At 46.2% G+C, this 12634-nt stretch overlaps 1 protein-coding gene across 1 annotated transcript; it reads right to left on the bottom strand.

Moving 5' to 3' along the window:
* Positions 1–8184: 8184 nt before the first annotated feature.
* On the bottom strand, positions 8185–11912 carry drd5a (dopamine receptor D5a). The gene has a single exon (XM_086041591.1). The coding sequence runs from the start codon at positions 11645–11647 to the stop codon at positions 10214–10216; it is 1434 nt and encodes a 477-aa protein (XP_085897717.1). The 5' UTR covers positions 11648–11912; the 3' UTR covers positions 8185–10213.
* Positions 11913–12634: the final 722 nt, after the last annotated feature.

Raw genomic sequence — 12634 nt, 5'->3', positions numbered from 1 at the left:
AATTACATAAGATTGATATTCACTGTGGTCCACCATTTTGCTAAATGACTTACAGTGAATATATCTTTATTTATTTTTCATCATCGGTGGTTATAATTGCATACTCCAAAAACAGTTGGGTTAAAAATAACACAATTTTGGGTCAAAATGGACCGATACACAAATTGGGTCAATTTGACGCACTTACTTGCATTTTTTTGTACAAAACAGCTCATTTTTGGGGGTTGTTTTGTACGAAACTACCATTTTTTGGGGTTGTTTTTACAGAAAAAAAAAAGTTGGGTCAGGTTGACCCAAGTTGTCAATTTTTGACCCCAAATTATGTTATTTTGAACCCAACTTTTTTTTAGAATGAAATCAGGAAAAAAACGTATTTAACAAATCCTCCTCCTTTTATTTTTTATGTTTTTTTACCTATTGCAGCTCCAGCTCTTTGTGTCGCTTACAAATTATTTGACCAGAGAAGGCACGGTTGGGAACGGGTCAAAATGGTCATTTTGACACCTTCAGGCACCCTCTCAACAGGCCTTCTCTTTCACGAGCCATTATTCCAGCCCAAAAGATTTCTCTGCCACCTCACTCGAAAATCAGGTGGCTTAAAAATAACACCATATGGGGTCCGAAAAGGACCGATCCACTACTTGGGTCAATTTGACCCAACCTTCTGGATTGTTTTTGAAAAAAAACAACAAAAAAAACGGGAACGCAAGTGGATCGCTCCATTTTTGCCCCCAAATTTTTCGAGTGTGACGGGTGTGACACACCATTTGATGTTCACAGTCATCAGTGATCTGTTCTTAATTTGCATGTACATCATGCAAATGTTTGTCTTTGGGGATTGCTTCGGAGTGACCAAAATACACGACTGCGAGGCTTTGGGGGACCAGTTATCGAGACGCGTTAATTCCTTGAATTACGTGTACTTGCTGCTCGTCAGTGGCTTCATAACAGCTGGGCTCTTATTTAGGAAGCATTTGCTTGACAGAAATTGTGATTTATATGATTGTCTTCAAACAAACACGTTTGCTGTCTGAGTCACACGCACTTATTTGAACGGTATCTCACTGGGGGGGAAGTTTTCCGTTTTGTTTGGTTTTTTTCTACCTCTGAATTTTTTTCGTGCGCATGCAGTAAAATGCTTACTTCCTCAATCATGTGAAACAACAACTTTACACAACGTAGCTTTGCTACTTCTCAAGCAACCCGGAGGGAAGAGGGAAAAGTTTGGGTGTGGGAGCCTTTCACTGAGAAAAGCTGAAACACAAATCCCCCGTGGGCGCGATGTCGCTGCGTGTGTGTGCGTGTGTGTGTGTGTGTGTGTGTGCGCGTTTGGGATGAGTCGCGAGCGCAAGATTAGGGAAAGGCTTTGCCCTCCCCTTACGACAAATCAACACACTAACTAGCCTGAAGCATTCCAAGGAGCTGTCAGATTGTTCTAGTCTGAGAGAAAAAAAAAATGATCAGAGTGGATAATTGTCTGGCCACTGCAGTTTCCAGCAAATGCAGCAAAGAGCATTCTTTTTTTTTTTTTTTTCCTCCCACACTATCGTGGGATGGGCCTCATTTCGGGGAAAACTGCCCTGGAAGTATTAGATGCAGCACTGCATTTGTGTGTGCGTGTGTGTGTGTGTCTCTGACAGATTATAAAGCATGGATTTAGGCCATGCTTTTTTTTTTTTTCTTTCTTTCTTTCTGGGTTATACCTTAAAGCCACCTGTCTATCCACATTTTGTGGGACTGTGTGCGACACAATCTGGCGATTTAAAACAGTCACACGAAAATACGATAAATGGTCTTCTTTTTTTTTTTATGATGCCGTGACACATCCTGTCCTGCAGGTTTTCAATCTCTCCCTGCTGTAACACACCTGATTCAAATGAATCAGCTCCTCAGCAAGCTCTTGAGAAGCCTGATAACGATCCGGATCATTTTAGGATTCGTGAGCTGTACATGTGAACAGTCCACCGCCTCTCCAATGAAATGGGATGAAGTGTCTTCCTGAGACAACTTATCAGCTTATCAGACAAACGCTCACAGGCGCGACTGCCTTTAGCTACTCGGAAGCTAAGCATCAAATATAGCCCCCCCCCCCCCCCACTCCTCCCGTGCCCAGCCCGAACCGGGATGCTCTACTCATTTTTCAACATTGACAAACACATCAGATATTAATGCTTTTCATCAATGTGAACAAATTGAATAGCCAACAAATCAAAAGCTTCACACACACACACACTACACTTTCTCCGAACCGATGGTGCATTTTTTTTTTCAATCGCTTCCAAGAACATTTTTTTTTTTTTTTAATAATGTTGCGCTGATAGAACAAACAACCACACTACAAATTGGGATAGGCCCTCGACTGCTGACGGCCCCTGGCAAGCCTGTTGTTCAACGAGGGCCCGCCCACACACATGTTTCACATCACACATTTCACATATGTGCGAAACGGACTAGAGTACAAGTCAACTTTGGGGAAATGCCAGCAGGTGAAATTGTCCCCCGGCTCCGGACGACACATTTGATATTCTGACGGAAAGATTTTATTTGGCGTCATTCGATATCATCTGCCAGCTACAGACCACATGCAAAGTTGGCGTGGCGTGTTCATCCGCTTAGACAACGAGATTGAAGCTGACGTTATCGACGGAGTAAAAATGATCCAATGACAATCACGCGACGCCGACTACAACACTTACATCCATTTGCATGCAAGGGGGGGGGTCTCGAAATGAGGAGCCTTGGAAATCCCACTCATCACTTAATTGACATCTTGATGTGTTCCCGTGACACAATTTAACATTAATGTCACATTTGCTCCGCGTCCAATTTATTGAACGTCACCACTCTCGGCTATTCCCGCAATAAGTCAATTTTTTTGTTGGGGGGGGGGGGGGGTGATTCTTAATAGTGCGTCCCACCTTTAATGCAAATGTTTCTATTTTTCTTTGTCGCATTTTGACATGCGATTTATGTGAGTGCTGAAAGCCAAAGTCAGCTTGAGTTGTTATGAAGACGTTTTGCCCGGAGGCTCGTCGACGGCGGGCGACTGGATGTTACGGTGGCGGCGTTGTACCATTCACAACAATAATATGAAGTAAATATATAAATAAATAAAGGATCAACTTGATTGGTGGTGACGATGAACCAACGAGGACCGCGGACAAGTTGATGATACAACGAGGAACACCTGGACTAGACACAGGCGGGTAGGAGGGAGCTGATTGGCTGACACCAGGGACCGGCACGACAAGCACAGGTGGACTCAATAACCTAACGAGGAAAAACCTAACCTAACCTAACGCAAGGAAAAACATGAAACCCAAGTCAAAGAACAAGCTCAAAAGACCGACTATGACAAGGAGCCAGACAAGCGCAAAGCAACTTTTAGGCTTATGGTCAGCTGAGATGTCTCCAATATGTTGCTGGCAAGCGACTGAAAGTTCACCAGACACTTTCCAGCCCATCGCCAAGCAGGCAAAAATACAACGACAAACATTTGACTCGTCACGTGCACTGAACAAAATGGCGTGTTGAATTTACTGAATGTTATTTTGGCAAGAGGTTGCACACAGTAGAATCATCTGGATTTCGATTAGGCTATTAAGCAGATGAACACTTCAAACATGGCTCTGGATCCGGATGATTTTATTGCATGCAAGCGCTTGAATACGAATCAAATTGAGAAAATCAACGCGCCATATTTTTCAGTGTAGTCAAATCAATTTCAATTCTCAGCCAGTCAAATTCGCAGCTGCCCCACACCCTGCAGAGGTTAAACACACATTTTTTTCCTAATTAGCTGTCAATCAAACACTTTTATTGTGTTTCATTGCGTGCGTGCGTGCGTAAGTGCGTATGTGCGTACGTGCGTGCGTGCCTGCGTGCGCTATGTGGCGCAGGACTCGCAGTCGGTAAAAGACGCAACGTGGACCGGCATTTAATCAAAATCCACGGCACTCACAGCTTTTTTGCCGTCGGAAAAAGCAAAGACAAAGTCAAAGGAGCGCGAGAGTAGGCTGCAACATTTTCACCGACTTCTTCAAAGACGAGAACTTTACTCGACAGTGTTTGTTAAATCAGACAGGGATCTCTACGCGTGATTGTGCCATGACTAATGCCTTGAACGACAATGAATCATTTTGCTCATACTTTGTTGTCATATTTCATAAAACATTATCATGACCAGGACATTTATTTACATCACTCTAGAGAGACATCAACGCTTCTCCAGGCAAATTTATGAGAGTGATGAAAGCAGCTTCCTGGATGTGAATCAATCATTCCGAACTTGTAATTAGCAATCAGGGCCTCTAATGATTCAGACAGCCAAATAGCAAAGCATCTTCATTTCCGGCACAGTCACAATCAGTCATCGCAGCCTGACAAAAACTTCAGCAGTCATCATAGAAACAATCTCAAGGTGACGCATTTATACTTCCGATGCAAGTCGATTGCCGTGTGCTCTGGTTTTGCTATTTCTGCGCGCAGATTTTCATGCAGCCTTAATTTGTAACTCAAACAACATGCGAAAGGCACATTTTTCATCATGGGTCATGCACAATATTTTGCTATCCGTGTCTGCTGTTTCGTGTCATCAAAATGCCCACTGATCTAAAATGAGTTGTTGTGCTGAGAAAAAAAAAATGAAGAAGGGTCCAATTAGGGCTGTTCGCCTAATAAGAAAATCCCCATTATTTTCTCTCAAACCCGATTTTACGATTACGATTTCTTTGTAAAATAAAAAATAATGAAAAATAAAGTCTTTTGAATGTCTTTTATTTCATCTTGGTTTGGCTTTCTTTGAACTCAAAATGCCAGTCAATTTAACTTAATACACATAGAACAAGCCATTGGGATTAGCAGCATTTTACTTACACAATCGACATTTAGTTAGTAACGAGCCTTTCACCTTTCTCCCTGGTCTTACTTCAACATAAATCAATGATTAGTGCAAAACTGTCACTCAATAATACAATGCCCTGTCAAGCTTAAGTACAGATGAACCAGCGGTCGGTTGTAGAGGAGGAAAAAAAAGGGACGACTTTCAGACGTCGAGTTACTTGCTCACGGGTTGTATTGTACATGCGGGGCGGCACACACTACACTACAGATCTATTTTTGCCCGATTTATTAACTAAACGCTCACTTGCCTGAGTAAATAGCAGAATCGCCTGCGGATGTTGTCCTTGTTTCGGATTGCGCGCTCGTGGAAGGAAGCGGAAATGCAGAGGAAACTACGATGGCTTAGATACACCAAAAACAAAAAAAAATGAACGTGCCGATTTGAACGTTTTCAACATCGTTTTATCCAGAAAATTCGGTTACGGTTCAAAATCGCTTAATCGAGCAGCCCTAGGTCCAATCGTCAGGCCTAATTTGAGATTTTTTTTTTTCCCTCTCTTCCAAGGCCCAATCATTGGATGTCTCCAAAAAAATAACACTGAGGAATTATCTCGTAGGTTGGGGCGTGTTACGAGTTGATTAATCCTTCTAATATGCAGTATTCGGAAAATAATCCGGGTCGTCAGTTGTTCTATTCGTTCAATATTTCTGCTGAAAATGACAAGAAGAATTTGCGAACGCTACGTATTTACCAGATTAGCAAACAGTTAAACTAGCTTCTTCTTCTTCTTCTACACTTTCTTGGTCTTTCTATTTTCCTGTGGCATATTGCTGCCCCTCACAGGCCAGCCTTGGTACTACAACAGACATTTGCTTGGCGAGAGGAGGCGCGCGGTGTGTTAATAAGAGCAGGAAGCACACGCTTGACGATTTTGTCCTTGTCATGTTGTGACTTTCTCACATTTCAAAAATCCATTCAGATGTTTAAGATTGATATATGTGTGTTCACTTTCAGAGCACGAGGGCTTGCGCGCTACGGCTGGCGAGACCAAATGCTTTTCCCCTTCCCGGATGATCAGTCAGCAAAGATTGTCAGGCCTGCTTTGGGTCAGGTTTTCACCCAATAAGCCCCCGTGCAGCAAAGAGATGTCAATCACGATTGCACATCCTGCTCCTCTGAGAGGCGCGAGGGGGAAAAAGGAAAAAACAAAATAAAAAAAGCCAAGACAATGGTTGGGAAACATTGCATTTGGAGACCTGCTAGGTGAGGAAAGAGAAAATAGAAGATCTCTTGAGCGCACCTATGCATTTTCAATGTACCTGTGTGTGTGTGCACGTGTGTCATTTTGATGAATGCGACCTGACGGATGGCGTAACCCCCAAAGCCTGCCCCGCGCTTACTCCCCAGACCTTCCTGTCATGACTGAATATCGATGTCAAGCCACCTTCCTTTTTTTGTTTTTGTGCCGCGAGGACACAGAACACGCACGCGGGTGTTCCATCTAAGGATGTTTAAGATGAAACTTTTTGGAATCGTTTTGGATTTTGCTGCCGTGGCGATGTGGTTTTCGCAAGATTTTCTTCGTAGCTGGCCCCTCCCGTTGGAATCGTCTCCCCCGAAAGGTCGGGCAAGCCCCTTCTCTGTGCATCTTTAAAAACTAGCTTTAAAACCCATTTGAATTCTTTGACTTTTTTATTGCGTCCGCTCTTCTTATGTTCTTCGTTTATTGTTTAAACGCTCTTTGTTTTTACATGTCTGATGTTTACTTCATGTACAGCACTTTGAATGCAGCCGTTGTTTGTTTTTAAAATGCTCTACAAAATAAAGTCGATTTGAGTTGATAAGTGGACTGAGAGGCGCATGTGACGTGACTAGAACTTCCTGGCCGGGAGCAACCGTCATGGTTCCTTTCTATCGACTTGGAGTTTTAAGCACCCGCTTCCTAGTTTATTTCAAGTGTTTACAGTCACTCGTGACCTTGTTGTAGAAAGGAAACAGATTTATCAGTTGGTCTTTAGAGAGCCCTGCCCAGCAAATACTCAGAAGAGGCTTCAATGAAGTATTCCCCGGTAGTCATGTCAACACTTTACTAAAAGGTTAGCAGTTGGCTGTTAGAATGTAAAAAAAAAAAAAATAGTAGTACTTCCAAAAGAGTACAAAGAAACGTGCAAAGAAATCCCAAGAAACAGACAGTCAAACACATAGAGGCCCAGGCCTCAAAGCGGAGGAGCAGTCAGAAATGGGCATTTGCGCCATTGTGGGAGTGAACACAGCCGACTTGCTTCTCGTCCAATCGAAGCGGCTCCCCTCATTCCCTTTAAATTCAGCGCTTCGGAGGGTCTTTATCAATGAAATATGCAATGACATCCGCCACACGTCTGCCTGCGCCCGGATCAAGTCCAGCAAAATGGCGTCACACCGCCGATGGCGCCACAACTTAGACCTGCTTCCGGCAATGGCCGCCCCCTGAGATGGCTAAAAAAAACCACGTGGATTAACTCTTATTCCACAAACGCAAAATTGATCAGAATGCCGCGTTTGGACGAGTGGGCCTGCTGGGAACATAATATTCTTGAAAAAAATATCTTTGGGTCTGCTTTAATGCTGTTCTTCTTCATAACTAGTTACACAAAGACACAATGTCAAAGTTTGTCAGTCATCCAATTCAGCAGTGACCGCGTCTTGCTCTGCTTTGTGACCACGATGAGAATCGGGTACTTGCAGCCAGGTGATCCTTTTACATTTCAGCTCTGCTAGACACCGCTAATCCCACAATTGCCTCCCACATTTCCCAGGGGCTCAGCGGCCGGGTTTGGACGGGAGGTGTGCAGCGCCGCAGTGCCTCTTGATTTAATTGAACAAGCTTTCGGCATGACCTCATTTAATCAAATCGGCGTGCCGGCAACTTTAGTCTCCGATGAGGCGAAATAACCGATTGTGTTCATTTCGGGAAAATGGTCAGAGTCAAACGTCAAAATGGAACAGCAGTGTTCATGTGTCTCCCTCTGTGGAATTCCGTTCATTTACGTGGCAATTGTAGGTGTTTTTTGGGTTTTTTTTTTTTTTTTTTTTTTGCTCATGTTGCGATTACAATTCAAGCGCCACAAGTGTTCACGCCAACTGTCTTCATTAATTCTAATGCGGCACATGTGAACGCTGCAGCAAATTGGCAAATGTGGCCAACCTCGCCAATCCAGATACGACGTCAAATGAAATATTTGTAGAGTGTGCACATCGAGGAATGTGTGTAATAGTCGCGCTTGTCCGGAATCGTGCACACGTGGAGCGCACCGCTCTGTTCTTTCAGTGCATTCCGTAGCATTTTATTAAGCAAGTAATGACACTGTTCACTGTTTATTTACATTCAGGTCACCTACGCAATACAATGATGGAGAAGCGCATTGACAACAAGCCACTTTATTTCACTCGGACATACTGTACATATCAGCGCCTGGGAATCTTTGGTCGCGTCGGAAAGTCGGCTCAACCGAACGTGAACGCAACTCTTTGTTGCTGTTCTTCAGTAGCTCAGGTGACAGCTACTCTCGATTCTTCTGCTTCCGTTGCGTCAGTGCCACCGATACAAACGGACACGCTTTTGTTGATTTTTGTGCAACCGCTAACACATTTCTCCATCAAAGCTTGCGAGCAAACTGCAATCAAATCCCTGTGGTGACCTCCAGGGGGCGCGTGGGGTGGGGACAGGTAACACACGCAAAATACTGCATTTTGGCATTATGGAGGTCCATACAACACATTTCATTCTTTGAATGAGCTATAAGGCGCTGAGATGACTGCATTGGGTTCAACTCTCTCTCTTTTTTTTTTTTTTTTTTTTTTAACTGTCTGGTTTGCACGTTCTGTAAGGCTCTCCTCCGTTTTCACACTCAAGGCTATATTTTCATGCCCGGTGCAAGTGATCTTTTCTCAGACACACTCAGCTTGGTGCAGTTGAAAAAAAAAAGAGTCTTTAGCACCGTTGTGGGTGTGAACACAGCCGACTTTATGGTTTCAAAAATACGCTCAAATAACAAATGGCACAATTTGGGGTAAAAATGGACGAATCGCCAATTGGGTCAATTTGACCCACTTTCTTGCGTTTTGTACAAAACGACCCAATCTTTGGGTTGTTTTCTGCACAAACAACCCAGAAAGTTGGGTCAAATTGACCCAATTGGTGGATTGGTCCATTTTTGACCCAGAATCGTGTTATTTTTAACCCAACTGTTTTTAGAGTGTACAATTAAGATGACGATGATAATACTTAATCATGTCTTAAATGGATTGATTCCGACAATCGTTCCGAGGGTTCGATGTGCATTCTCTGAATGAAAAAAATGATGACATCCGGCGCATATGGTCCATGGAGTGCTGAATCTGCTTGCCTGTGCCCTGATCAGATTCACCAAAACCGCATTAGACTTTATGAGCCGATTGTTAACGGCGGTTTTTAGCAGCCGTAAGCTTTTTAGCTAGCAAATTGTCAGGTGCGCCGGGCACCCAACATGGCGCGGAGCCAAATTCTCAAAGAGGCAAAAACGAAGCTCGCGACGGCATGAAAATGGAGACGTGCCGTTTTTTGTGCTCGAGCACAGCTGCACCATCTACGAAGACAGAGCCTTGAGTACAAAGACGGGTTCTGGCTACATCACAGTTTTAAGCAGCAAAGGGTATGAAACAGGAATGGACATAAAAATACGAAACAGTTTGAAAAAATCTCCACCCTGTGAAAAATATTGCATTTATTCATCACCTTCTTTTTTCTTATTCAATGTTTATAAATGTTTAGCGCTCTTTAGAAATATTTCCCCTTGGTCACTCATGAGACAAACCTTGCGGAAAACGTCAGTTCCGACGACACCGAGCCTCTGAACGAATCAACACAGACTTCACTGCTCATGGAAATTACCACCAACATGTCTTTTTGTTTTTTGTTTTTTTGTTTGTTTTCAGAACAACAACGTGACATAACACATGAGGCAAAGCGGCAGCAGGCCGGCTCGTTGGGCGCCGACGCAAACGTCCCGTCCAAGTGTCCATCAGCGAGTAAGCGCACTCGGAGAAAAAGTACACCATTGCGGCTTTCGGGGTACAACGGAACGGAGTGTACCCTTGGAAGCTTGACAAAACACTTCAACGGCTTGGAAAGGGTACCATGGACTTGGGGGGGGGGGGGGGGGGGCGAGCCCTACGGGACATATTGTACCTCTGGGAACGGAAATGGACTCTGGAATTTTAGACAGCGTGGGCCTGACCTGCCAGGAGGAGAATGGAACGATAAAGTGGCTAAAAAGTACATCCAACGACGCACGGTGGGCACCTGTGGGGTGGGGGGGCGGGGGGGAGATTTTGGGGTGTCGGAGCCGGCGCTTAATGTAATCCATTGGGCGTGAATGGCGACAACCTGTCCAGACTGATCGCAGCCTCGCAGTCCTCCAAGTCACACACCGAGTCGCTGGCGTCGTCGTTGTTGACGCTCAGCTGCGAGATCCTGTCGAAAGCGTCCTCGCATTCCACCGCGTTGGGGATCATGTTGACGTAGGCGTTGGCCATCTCCTTGTGGATCATGGTGTCCTGGTTGTAGGACACCAGCTCGTTGCTGATGTTCACCGTTTCCACCGGCGTGCCGGAGCACAAGTAGCGGCAGCCCAGCAAGCTGGCGAAGGCTTTCCTGAACTCGGCGTTGAACGCGTAGATGACGGGGTTCAAAGAGGAGTTGGTCCAGCCGAACCACACGAAGACGTCGAAGGTGGTCTCGCTGACGCAAGGCAGGCCCGCGTCCCGCTGGGCGGGCGGCTTGTCGCAGAAGGGAACCATACAGTTGAGGACGAAGAAGGGCAACCAGCAACACACGAAGACGCCCACGATGACCGAGAGGGTTTTGAACACTTTGGTTTCCCGCCTGATGGACGTCTTCAACGTGTTGTGGTGATGGCACTCGAGTCGGTTGCTCCTGCAACTTTGCGCGTGTTCCGCCGCTCTCTCCAGAGAAGCTATCCTCCGAATTTGGATTTGGGCAATGCGGTATATTCGCGTGTAAGTCACAATCATAATTGCCACCGGGATGTAGAAACTGATCAAAGACGAGGAGATGGCGTATTCCCGGCTCAGGCTGGAGTCGCAGTTCTCCTCCGCCCGCCGGCCCGCCGAGGCGTTGGCCGCCCCGGCCGTCGCCTCGTCCCCGCCGGCCTTGTGCCAGTTGAGCTGGACCGGTATGAATGAAATGAGCAGCGACAAGGTCCAAGCGATACTAATCATGACGAACGCCACCCTCTGAGTCATTTTCCTCTCGTAGCGGAAGGGACTGGAGATGGCCCAGTACCTGTCCACGCTGATGATGCAAAGGTTGAGGATGGAGGCGGTGGAGCACATAATGTCAAAAGCCACCCAGATGTTGCAGAAAGTGCCGAAGGGCCAGTATCCCGCCACCTCGGCCACGGCCTTCCACGGCATCACCAGCACGGCCACGAACAAATCCGACAGAGCCAAGGACACGATAAAGATGTTGGTCACTTTTGTCCGCAGGTGGCGCGAGCGCAGCACCGCCGAGCACACCAAGATGTTCCCCAGCAGGGTCCACATGATGAGGAGGAAAAGCAAGCAGCCGGTCACGGCGCGCAAAAGCACGCCGTCCCTTTCGCCGTCGCCCGCCGCCTCGGACCCGGTGCCGTTCCGCATCATCTCCCCGAGCGGCACCGGCGCGGGCTCGCCGCCCTGCACCGACGACAGATACTTGGCTGGCTTCTCCATGCGCCGGCCCCTCAAGCGGCGCGCAGCCTCACGCGAAAGGACGCCCGCGCTCATTCCCGCCGCGGTCGCACCGCATCGTGGCCGCAGCGCAGCGGCGAGCGCGGTCAGCGTGCGCGCGGCTGAGCGCCTGCAACTCGGCGCGCTTCGGCGAGCTCATGTTGCGGCGCCGCCGGACTGGAGCCCGGCTGCTCTCAGACACCCGCCCGCCCGCTCGCACCGCGTGAGAGTGGAAGAAGGGATTCCCACAGTCGATGCGCCCAGCTACGCACTGGCAGGTGCGCCACGCCTCTTTGGGGCGTAGCGCATATACGCACTGCGTTAGAAAAAAAGGGTGCGCTACATTTCCAGGCGCTTCTGGGGAAATGTGCACTTTGGCTCAACAACACGATAAGAGCTGTGCAGAACTGCAGCTGTCCAAAATTGCCATTGCGCCTGCTTCTGTGCCACGCTTTCATTTTAATGCGCGACCGTGGCTTGAGGCTTTTCAATTGGCGAGTGCGGTCACTCTCGCTGTGTGAAGTATGATATCGGTACACTCTCAAAACTGTTGGGTTAAAAAATAACGCAATTTGGGGTCAAAAATGGACCGATACACAAATTAGGTCCATTTTCTTGCATTGTTTTCTGCAAAACAGACCATTTTGGGGGTTGTTTTTGTGCAAAAACAACAAAGAAAGTTATGTCAAATTGACCTAAATTGGATCGGTCCATTTTTGACCCAAAATTGTGGTATTTTGAACCCAACTGTTTTTAGAGTGTAGAATATTTGGAAGATAGCATGTCCTTCAAAAAGAAAGTAAATGAACATTTGTTGTGGAAATTTCAATCTGGAATTTGAAAACAATTACAATACAATAACTTTGACGTTGCTGTTGGCGTTTCACCCAACATGTTTCCTCCTGAATTCCATCTTTTCATTCAGACCGAGGGAGAAATTACAGGGGGAAAAACAAGGAAAATGCTGTTCTGATGTAACAATTTGAGAATCATAATTCGATGCTCCCTGCCAAGATGGCACTCTCCAAATTATTTTTGCAGGAA

This window comes from Filicampus tigris, chromosome 9 (genome assembly GCF_054856515.1).
Source record: "Filicampus tigris isolate MCC_2025a chromosome 9, RoL_Ftig_1.0, whole genome shotgun sequence".
Classification (NCBI taxonomy): Eukaryota; Metazoa; Chordata; class Actinopteri; order Syngnathiformes; family Syngnathidae; genus Filicampus; species Filicampus tigris.
This window is presented reverse-complemented; position numbering and strand designations above follow the sequence as displayed.